The sequence below is a fragment of the Opisthocomus hoazin genome, chromosome Z (genome assembly GCF_030867145.1).
Source record: "Opisthocomus hoazin isolate bOpiHoa1 chromosome Z, bOpiHoa1.hap1, whole genome shotgun sequence".
NCBI classification, from domain to species: Eukaryota; Metazoa; Chordata; class Aves; order Opisthocomiformes; family Opisthocomidae; genus Opisthocomus; species Opisthocomus hoazin.
The window spans coordinates 73,927,743-73,938,872 of record NC_134454.1 but is presented as its reverse complement, the minus strand read 5'-3'; the positions used below and the strand labels follow the sequence as shown (position 1 = coordinate 73,938,872).

General features: G+C 44.5%; 1 protein-coding gene across 3 annotated transcripts; it reads left to right on the top strand.

Moving 5' to 3' along the window:
* The first annotated feature begins 997 nt into the window (after positions 1 to 997).
* Positions 998 to 11,130, top strand: NIM1K (NIM1 serine/threonine protein kinase). 3 transcript variants are annotated; one of them, XM_075411667.1, is made up of 4 exons: positions 998 to 1,810; positions 2,371 to 2,609; positions 7,695 to 7,963; positions 10,089 to 11,130. In XM_075411667.1, exons 1-4 carry the CDS (start codon positions 1,740 to 1,742, stop codon positions 10,836 to 10,838), a joined length of 1,329 nt encoding a protein of 442 aa, XP_075267782.1. In that variant the 5' UTR covers positions 998 to 1,739; the 3' UTR covers positions 10,839 to 11,130. The 3 variants fall into 3 exon arrangements, with proteins under 3 accessions (XP_075267782.1, XP_009941972.1, XP_075267781.1); XM_009943670.2 differs by having other exon boundaries at positions 1,741 to 1,810; positions 2,315 to 2,609; XM_075411666.1 differs by lacking the exon at positions 998 to 1,810 and adding an exon at positions 5,822 to 7,106 and having other exon boundaries at positions 2,559 to 2,609.

Below are 11,130 nucleotides of genomic sequence, written 5' to 3'. Positions count from 1 at the left end.
TGTGACATAATACAGCTGAGTTTCATATAACAAGTTTTTTGTTACCTAAAATACTCTTAAAATTGTAATGTGAAACAGTTTAAACAGAAAACAACTATGGACCAGAATTCAGGCAATCCTGCAAGAAATTGTCCCTTCCCCATATGGAGAAAAAATAGAGAATGTAGGGTTTGGGTTTAGGTGGGCGTTTGGTTTGCCTGGGGAGGAGGTGTCCTTCCACACAGATTTTTTGTCCTTGTAATCCAGGAATAAGGTTAGAGGGAACATTTGTTGCTAAGTGAGGTTGGTTTGATGGGAGAGTACTGAAGACTTTGGTCAGTTGTGAGTCAGTCTCTCCCCTGCTAACAGTTTCAGAATTTGGCCAATATTTGTCGCACACATACAGTATTTGTCAGGGTTTTGATGACTATTTAGATGCAGACAGTAACATATGATTACTTACCATTATTTTATACTCTTTCCGTTAATGATGAAAACAGCCCTTTTCATCAAACAGAAGTAAATCAAAAAGAGTAAGAAGTGTTCAGCGGCATCATGGAACAAGTACCTTCTCCCTCCATTCCAGTTACAAACTGTGTCAGCCGCACAGTGAGAAGCATCCCTGGCTCAGAGAAGTGGCAGGGAGAAGCGGCAGACCCTCCTGTACCCCGAGGACGAGGAGAAGCCTGGGCAGAGCTGTCAGTGACGTGGCCGCAACACGGGGAGGTGAAGCAACTTGCAAAATCACTCACGTGTATCTCGGGGTGAGGAGCAGCTCCCCGGGTGCTGGGACTGTTGCCTTGGCCTCTCTGCAGAAGCAGCTGAGTGCTTCTGTGCCACTCCGATTCCCGTTTGATGGAATCGTCACCAACTCCTTTTCTTTGCCCTGACACGCTGCCTTTGGCCTCTCCTCCTCTTGCTCATGCAGGAGATTGGGGTTTAGAGGGCAGCTCCACCTGGCAGAGTCACATGCCTACTTCTAGCATTGCACCTTAGGTGACTGTCTACCTTCCCTAAGCTCCAGGCGTTGCGTTACCGGTCTAATTCTCTCCCCTTCGCCCTGGTGGATCTGTACCCAAGGGCAGCGAGGTGTCCCCTGGTTCGTCAGTCGGGCGGTGCTGCAGGCCGAGAGCAGGGGAGGTGATGAGCACCTCCACCGCCTGCGCTGCCTCCGAGCTTCCGCGCCCAGCTCGCGCACTCGGGCGCGCGGCTGCACGGTTAGCAGTTGCTGATCAACTCCGGTTTTTCAAGGTTAAAGAAGAAAGCTAAGGAATTAAAAAAGGGTGTACTGCTTTAAGGGTAAGTGATTCCTCGTGTGTTTAGAACAAGGACTGTGCTGCCAAACCGATAGAGTTAAATTGGGGAAATGGTATGCGCTGTGCTGTCATTTAGTGAAGCGTATGGCTGTTATGTAAAGGTTTTAATGACTTTCTTCATCTGTCTGCTTAGGAACACCATGCGTCTGGCAAAATTTTGAGAAGGCTCAAGGCGTTAAAGAAAGCTCATCTAAATAAAGGAGGGTTAACGTGACATTGCAGTTACTTAATCCTGTATTGTCCTGCCATGTGACTGCAGGGATACTCAGGCGCAGCTTTCTTTTGCCTGGTGCACAGATTATGATTTTCCTGTCATCTTCCAGGATCAGTAGCTTTGTTAAACCTGCCATGAGGAGGAAGCAAAGGAGCAACAAAGTTTTTACAGCAAGGCTTCAAGGCACAGTGACAATTCCAAGGCACAGTGACAAGCTCACGGGCTGAAAAATGAATCAAAGGCAAGCCCTGCTTTCAGCTCTCGTACTGGTACCAGAATCAAGGAGAACTACGCTCTTAAGGTCAGCTATTTAAAATGAACTGGAAGCCTCTGGATTTATTCAGAGTAGTTAATCAGCTATTTGTTTGACCTTTATCAAGTTAGTTTTCAAAGCAGCAAGCCAAAGCCTGAGAATTTGTGTCAAATGTTTTGCATGTGTCAAATGTGCTGCATAGACAGTGGGCAGCTTGCTGCTTTCTTGCACAAAGTTTACAGCTTTAACTGCAAAGCCCCTTTTACCTTGTAGATGAAGATCATGACGTACTAAAACTGTGTGAGAGATGGATGTAAACAGCTTCCAGTTTTATCTCTGATTTTGAACAGAACTGCAATGTGTAGATATGCCAGATCTGTTTTTGAAGTAATTTCCAAATTAGTCCTAATCCTTGGACTTCTAGTAAGCTGCTTTTTTTGCTAAGTTTGTCACAGTGTCCATTATGTGCAGGATTGCATATTCATGCAGAATTATTTTGTTCAAAAACCTTATCGAGACATCTTGTTAAATGGGGAATTGATTACCCTATAGACTATGACAACAGGATATGGGAATGGAGGAAGTCTTGGAAAACACCGCTATTCCAGGTGGCATCGTGAAGACAGTGGAGAAGATGACGGGCACCCGGAGTGCTATGGAGGAGATGAAGAGGGCAAGCAGCAGAGGCTGACCCCATTTGAGAAACTAATGCAGGATATGTCTCAGAATGAAAAAGTGGTGAAAGAATTAACCCTGGGAAAGAGAATTGGCTTCTATCGAGTCAGAGGAGAAATAGGAAGTGGGAATTTCTCACAAGTGAAGCTTGGAATTCATTCCCTAACCAAAGGTAGGCTCCGCTGTGTGGGTCACCTGCGTGCCGAGCGCCCTAGTTCTCTATGTATACAAGTGGACCTCTTTGGGAAGAAAGAAGCTGTGTGAACTTTAAATACAGATGTAGTTTGTATGTGTCTTTTTGTTGTTGTTGAGTGAATCGCTATGCAGGGTCATGGGTAAGTGCTGAGGTTTGGATTAGGTTTTAAATAAATCAGAAACATTTTCTCTAGATTAGCAGCTATTTACAAGAAAAATTAATCTCTGCACTTCATGGAGCTAACACTGCTCATCCCATGGCTTGAACACTCCACGCTTTGAGGCATGGTGTTCTACCTCCCCTCCTACAGCTTGTCCTGTCCATCTGCCCTGGTCCCTGCCCCAGCTGAAGGGCTGCGGGGCTACGGGTGGTGAATCCCCGGGGCAGGCTGGCCAGGCGTGCTCCTGCCCGCAGACAGAGTTAGCATGCCTTCCTTCGTTTCATCCCAGATTTTACTAGTATGGATGAAGCTTTTATTTGATCACAGTAGTTTTGGTGAGAAATTTAATGCCTGCTTTACTGACTTATTGGTAGGTGGTTCACTACTGTGCAAAGCTGGGACAGGGCTACAGGTGTGGGCTGAGCAGGTGCAGGGAAACAACCTCGGGTGTAGGCAAACCGGGGTTTGTGTTGAATTCTCAATTATTTTTCTTAAGTACAGAAAAGCACCCTATATGCTATTTCTAGGAAGAACTACAAAGGCTAGGTAACTGCAGCAAACTCTTCAGTTATAGGTGTAACTAAGACCTCATCTTCATCTGTCCCATTTCTTCTTCTGTCTGACAATAATAGAAACTGTTCTTGTTTTCCCTCAGGGAGGACTAGTTTTCCTTTTATCTTTGTACACTCCTATCTTGTTTTTTTCTTCATAGTCTTTTCTTTCTAATTTGATTGACTCTCCTACCCTCCATCATCTCACAGGTGAGAGAACAAGATACACCCCAAAGCCTTCGTGCCGTATTATTTGTTGTTATTTTTGCTAACTGACTCTTTTAGCCCACACTGCAGAGGTGTGAAAGCTCACATTCATCCCTCGTGTGCAGCAGCTGTTGCGCTTGGAATCAAAGTGGGGAACTGATGGCATTTATTTTTTTCCAAATTTAAGCCTGCCTGCGCATAAGGATTAGTTTAACTGGGTGTGAAATTTTTGGTTTTGCTTGTTTCAGAGGAGCATCTACTTGGCCCACACCAAGTTATTTTTCTCTTCTGCGATTTTTTTTTTTTTTTGTCTTTCTTAGAAAACAGTCTCATGCTTACTGTTGGAGGAAATGCTGCTCCTCTCTTGGGAGCAGGAGGAGTGCTAATGAAGGGAAGTTACAAATTTGACCTGGATGAACCTTTTACCTGTTGAACTTACTTAGGAGACAGGTTGCTTTAGCATTTGAATAGAGCTGATGATTGATTCATTGAAAAATTTTGACCTTGAGTGAATACAGTAAGCTCGGATAAACTAAACACCAAAACCAGAAATTTTCTTCTTGAAAAGTTTCTTTTTCACCAGAAATCTCTCAAATTATTTTTCTGTGGTTTGTTAGTAGCTTTTTTTTGGTTAAAAATGTTCATTTCTTGACACTGTTTGGAACTGTCATGAGGAAGGAAGGATTAAGGATAAACATTTTCTGATTCCTCTCTGCCTGTGAGCTCATCTGTCCCCATAAAACACAGTATGTGGAAAGGAGGATGGGAACATGCACACACATATGCACACGCATGCATACACACACCCCACCACCACCCACAAAGAAGATTCTGTTTTTTCCAGTAGATGCACATCAATGTGTTGGTAATGAAGTGATGTTCCTGCACAGTGCTCTTAAGTAAAAGTCTTTTTTTTGCTGATTATATAAATACAAAGGCTTCATTAATCCATGCTATTTGGGTCCCTGTGGTAGGGAGAGATGTATGTGCCAGGGGGCTGTTCAGCTCTTCAGTTATTGTCATAGCGTTAAGTTCAAAGTATGGTCTTTCTCCTTAGATGTCACCCTACATTAAGAAAGGAAACATTTTTGGTCTTTACTAAGATGAGCTTTTGTAGCAATTACATGTGTGTGCTGTTCTGTAGCCCTTGTGATCTGTCACAGCAGGATACATGAAAAAAATTTTCTGGAGAGAGGAGAGGAAAAAGGTGCAGGATCGTACTAAGTGGAGAACCTTGTTTCTCTCACAAGGGCTGTCTTGGTTGCTTAGAGGATGCAGGAAAATCTTTGGTGCTATCAGATGTATTGGGGTGGCTATGACAGGAGCATTGTCCACTTTATCAACCTGAATTTTGGCAGCGATTTTCTCCAGAGACCTGTGGAGTTGCTTGCTAAGGACTGTTACGTTTCTAAGCTCTGTGTAACCTTTATTTTACATACCTCAGATGACAAATGTAGTGCAAGAGCACAGCTGAACAGGTGCAATTAGGAGCATCCGAAATTTACAGCTAGTAAAAAGCCAGTCATGTGAAACATCAGTTGCAAAGGCAGGAATGTCCAGGCACCTAGTTTGCTTTTTTTGTTGTTCAGCAGTTTTAACTTGGTTCTGTTTGTATTTTGTTTCTTTTTGGCATCATAGCATACACCACTTCTTCCTGAAATAATTTCTCAACCCTTTCCAGCTTCTCTTACTAAGATCTCAGCTAGCTGTTTTCAAACCTCAGCATACACTGCGTATAGTCAATCAAAATCTCTTGCTACTCAGTTTTAGTATTTTAGTAAATAGCCCTTCTGTTCAGCACTGCTGCCATGCAAGGGTAAACCAAGCATTTTCTGGAAGCAGAGGGAACGAGTTTAAAAAAGAAAAGGAGGTTTTTTTACATTTTAGGTGGGCTGGTTTTCTCTGCATAGCCTACATATGCAAGTGGAATGATTTAGATTGAAAGGAGCTCAGTCCTGGTTTATCGTGGGTGTGTGAACAGGATCAGGCCCTTCCGTTCTAAACTTTTTCGGTTTTTCCCTCTATCCTTTTAAAACTTTGCAGGAAAACTGACCAGGATGAATAGTAAATTCCAGCAAAAGGAAAGGGAAGGAATTTAACCTAGGAGATCTCTTTTTTGAAAGCCCAAATGCCCCCAGCTTTTATAAATCAAGGTGTCATGACGCAATTACATAGTTAAGATTGTAAGAACTGTTGTCCCTGTAGTATCTAAGCACTTAGTTATGCAAATGTTACCTACTGCGAGCTGATGCTCTTTGCTCTTGGTTTAGGTGATCAAGATGCTACCATCACGACAAGGGTTTGGGTTTTAGTCTGTCGCCCCTAGGTCAGCACTCAGAGCTCTGCCAGGGTCGGTGTCATGTGCAGTCACCATTCCGTAGCTGCGTCTCCTCCCGATTCGCCACGCCACCAGCAGCACCACGCAGGAGTCGGTACCCGCGTTCCCAGGGGGCTCGCTAGGAAGCACGGAACGGGCCAGAGGGAAGCAGCATGGGGAAGACTGCCCCACAGATGGAGCATGGGCTCCTTCCGAAAATAGGCACATCAAGGGGTAAATTCAGCACCTTTCACAAGAATCACTTTTGCTTGGAGTATCTGCTGCACTTTAGTAGGGAAATCAGTTTATGCATGTATATTACAAAGAAAGGTAAATATGCCAAACGTGCAGTTTTCTTGGTCTGTACAGACAGATGCAGATGTGTCCTTAACACTTCTGTTAGACAGGTTGAACTAAACTTGAGTTACATAACTATAATGTTAAGTAAAAACATTCTGAATGTTTTTATATGAGAACACATATACAAACGTGATAGCCTTCTCGCTCTTCTCTTAAGGCAACAAGTAAACAAGACTGACCTTTTTTTTGATTTACTCCCATGTACTGGAAACCAAGGGGAAGGGTTTTTTCCTGAAAGATCTGATAAAAGTGATTAACTGTTAAGAAATCTGCGAATGTTTGATTATGATATTCTTGCGGAAAACACCTTCTTCCCAGGAATAAAGAGTTGCTTCCACTGTCATGATCCAGTTTAATTTTGCTGTTCTGACACATTATACAAAGCCACCTATTTTAACCAGACTAATCCTTCAAGTACCAGCTGTATTCAGCAGAGTGAAGACAAAAGCCATAACCCACCAACTAATACAGAAACATAAGGGCAGTTGTGACTGAACTGTTCATACTGCTCTGAGCTGCCCTGGTGACGTGGCACAGCTGTGGATGTGTATCTGTGTTTTATGGCCCTTGGCTTCACTCTAGATGCATGCTACTGAAACATGTAGGATTCAACAGCAACTTGGCATTACCAGGACAGCGTAAGACAGCTAGATCTGCTGTCTTACAAGGTCCCTGCAACTTACTCCACTTTTTTTTTCCCCTTTCCTCAGAATAAAATCTTTGTGTGATTTGGATTCATGGCTCACCATGGCATACAGACATAAAAATGTACTTTTCCTGTATTCTGTACAGTACCAAGAACTACTCATACATGAACGTGTTGGAAAAAACTGCCACAGCTGTCCTGAGAAAGACAAACCTCTACAACATCGATTTTGGTAACCGAGAATTTGTGGGGGTATGGAATAAGAAGTTAGGGAAGAGTTCTGCAAGTTGCACCAACTTAAAAACACCTCTCCGTTACAGATTTGCAGGGTTAGAGCCAGAGCCCTTAAATTACCCCCAAGTTTGTCTGTCTGCTCTGAAACAAAGCACCTACCCTTGACACCTACGTCAGTCTGCAGGTACCAGGCTCAGGCCCAGCTCACCTGAAGAGCACTGAGCCAGCAACGAAAGAGAAAGTGCAGACCTTCTTCACCAGCATTGGTAGACACTGAAAGCAGATGCTGTAGCTGTGGCCACCAGAGACACGCAGTAGCCTGGCCAGCATGGCAGATGATTTGATTTGCCCTTGCAGTAGTGTACCAGCCTTCAGCTGCCCCGGCAGTGAGTAGGATGCTGCAGGCAGAAAGGGGCACGGGCTTGTGTGAAAGATTGCAGGGCTTTAACAGGGCTCTGCGGCTTAGCTGATACTGATCAGAGGGGAAATTTTACTGCGCTTCTATAACCAAGCATTGTTGTAAGTAAATAGCATTGCCATTTGTACCTGTTGCATCAACAACATGGAAAAGTGTTTTTCTTCTCAGAGAAAGTTGCAATTAAGATTTTGGACAAGACAAAGCTAGACCGGAAGACTCAACGTTTGCTGTCTTGTGAGATATCCAGCATGGAAAAACTGCACCACCCAAATATCATCAGACTGTACGAAGTGGTGGAGACGCTCTCCAAACTGCACCTGGTGATGGAGTATGCAGGAGGTGGGGAGCTCTTCACTAAAATCAGCACAGAAGGGAAACTGCTGGAAACAGAGTGTAAAATAATCTTCTCCCAGATTGTGTCTGCTGTGAAGCACATGGTAAGTTGCTCTTCTCCCACAGGCACGTTGCCCCTCACCACTCCAGCAGATTTTGTGGATGTGTCTTTTGGTTTTCAGCTAGCAGGTTTACGGTTACCAAGATTTCAGGCCCACATTTCTGAAGAACAAAACAGCTAGAGGAGAGCCGTTGTAAAGTTATCTGAGAGAGCTTTCACACCCACCTTGAGTTGCTGCCTCTCTGTTGACAGCTTTTGGGAGGAGAATGAACAGGGAGCGCCTGGTGGGCAGAACCATCCCTTTAGCAACAGCGTTCTCCTGTCTGCTCTAAGTTGCTGTAGTCATCAGCTAACAAAGCTTCATTTCTCCCCTCCAGCTATTCCAAAACATAAGATCAGTTACTCTTCCGCTAGAAGAAAGCCTACCAGAGAAGCAGCTTGTTAGGTGTTGCAGACATCCAGCTTGCTTACTAACAAGCGTGGGAGACTGGCACTTCAGACAGTTAATTCCTGGTCCTCGCTTTGGCACAGATCTGTGAAGTTCACTTGAATCTGTGAAGGTCACTGCTAATTTTCAGTATTGCAGCTGGATTTAGGATTATGCTGTTTGCGTGGAGCCCAAAGCATCTTATAAAGGCAGAAAAGGAGCAATTAACTACTTCAGCAGCATCTCCTCTGAACCTTGCTGCTTGCAACCAAGCTGCTTCAAACAGCAGCACAAAAGCAGGGGATGGCTGTTCTGCAAGTCCAAGGCGCACAAGCGGTGTTTGCTGAGCTTGGCTCAGGGTGCCCTCCGGTGGCTCCTACTCTCAGATGCCTGTCACAGCCTCGGGCGACGTCCAAGGCAAGGCTGTCCCCACCCAGGTCAGACATCTACAAACTGCATGGCAAATGGCTCGTGGCATATATAAACAGCATGCATTTTTTATACACTTTGATAAAATGATGGTATCTCCTGTAAGTGGTGGATTAGCTTCAACGCCTTTTCCGTAGGACAGGTACTCATCAGCTACTGGAACTTGCTTCACCTTTCAAGGTCACATCTATTTCTGAGCATTAAACCCAGACTAAGGCAGGCCAGCCTAGACGCAGGCCAAACCCACACCACCAAGCCAGCCAACCTCGTCACTTGCACGCACAGACGTCTGCAAATCATTTTACTCTTGCTGAGCCACCAAATCCATGGTACTAGAATCGCATCTCACTGCTGCCAGTGCTCACAAAGACAGGAGATCCCAGCCCATCATCAATGACAGTTTAAAATAATCTTCAGATGCCGAAGGGCTTCCTCATCGCCGCAAGGTGCCATGCCTTGTTACTTCAAAGGGTGGCGCAGAGCGTGCTCAAACGCATTCATTCCTCCTACTTACTTCAGAGATGAAGCCGAACACTTACCACACGTGATCAGGACAGGTGTCCGCCACTACGCAAACTCAGTTCGAGTCCTCGGCTACTACTGCCATTTCCAAGGGAAAAAGCTACAAGTTACAGTGTATGTATTTGGTTTAGATTCCTAAAACTAGAGGACACCACTGAACTTGGTGTCCTACCCCACCACGAAATGCCACAGGACACAAGTCTGTGACCCTTTTCTGCTGCCACCAGCAGTTCCTCACAGGACAGCAGATCACACAACAGCATTGTAGTAACGTACTTTAGCTGTGATTATGATCACTTGGTGAATTAAATCCTTCCACCTTTTTGTATGTCCACAAGCTTACAATATATACAGAAATTGAATTAGTTAAATTATTTTCTGCTACTGACATCATTATGGAAAGGTAGTAATTGCAGAAGCAAGTGTTCTGAACTGCAAATACAGATTTTGCACGAGGACATCTAGTCTCATAGGATTAGCCATGCTGCCATCAGAAACCCGCTTCATGAAAACAGTTGGTATTAGTTAACAAGAGACTGCTGTTCTTAGAAAACCCAGCATCCTTCCTCCCATCTTCTCCACCTACTCTTATTGCTTTTGTATCAGTAGAGAAGGAAGTTGAATTTGTTTAAATACTTTAACTTCTCAGTTTCATTGCAATGCTTATTTCTGACTTTGTCCAAGATAATTCTCTTTCTCCTGTGTGTGATGATTAATGGATGATAACAGCTAGTCACTTGAGAACTTGCCTGCGAACAAGCTAATACCGAATTTTCCTCTTGTCCTACAGCATGAGAATAATATAATTCATCGGGACTTGAAAGCAGAAAATGTCTTCTACACCAGTAACACCTGCGTTAAGGTGGGAGACTTTGGATTCAGCACGATAAGTAAGAGAGACGAAACGCTAAATACTTTCTGCGGCTCTCCTCCTTATGCTGCCCCCGAACTCTTCCGAGATGAGAACTATGTCGGCATTTACGTAGACATCTGGGCACTGGGAATCCTGTTGTACTTCATGACGACAGGTGTGATGCCATTCCGAGCAGATACAGTGGCCAAGCTGAAAAAGTGCATTCTTGAAGGGACGTACAGTTTGCCTCCCTGCCTCTCCGAAACTTGCCAGAAACTGATAAAAGGAGTCCTTCAGCCAGTACCAACCGAACGATACTCTGTCAAGCTTATTATGAACAGCGAGTGGATGCAAGGGATACCGTACCCCAAACCTTTACAGCCGTTTAAGCTGGATCCAAAGTACTTGTCAGACATCAGTACACTCAGAGAGGAAGAAATGGAAGTGAAAAATATTCTGCAAGATCTGGGCATCACAGAAGAGCACATACAAAATAACCGGGGCAGAGACGCACGCAGCTCAGTAACAGGGGTCTACAGAATTGTTTTGCACAAAGTACAGAAGAAAAGGGCCCTCGAGTGTGTTCCTATCGTGTCCCATCCAGACCCCAAAGAGCCAGACTCGAGGGGAGGGATCAGTTCTTACAGTGGGGTGAAGCACACATCCAAGCTGTGCTCTATTTTATAAATTACGCTGCAGGCTTTGTACTCAGCCCATCTAACAAAGGGTTTTATTCACTTTTCACAAGTTCTGGCATTAACCTTTTTTGTAATTTTTGAATAAACCAAAAATGCCTCATCTCCTTCGCATTTCTCAAGTCACAGCAGCAAAGCGCTCAGACAGAGAGCCCTCCTGTGTCTGTTTGTCCCTTGCTCCAGAGACACGGCACAGCCAGTGCAGTGAAACAGGGAAGGGACCCCGAGTAGAGGGGATCTTCTAGCACAGATCAAGCGGTGTTGCACTTCACACGCTTGGGAGA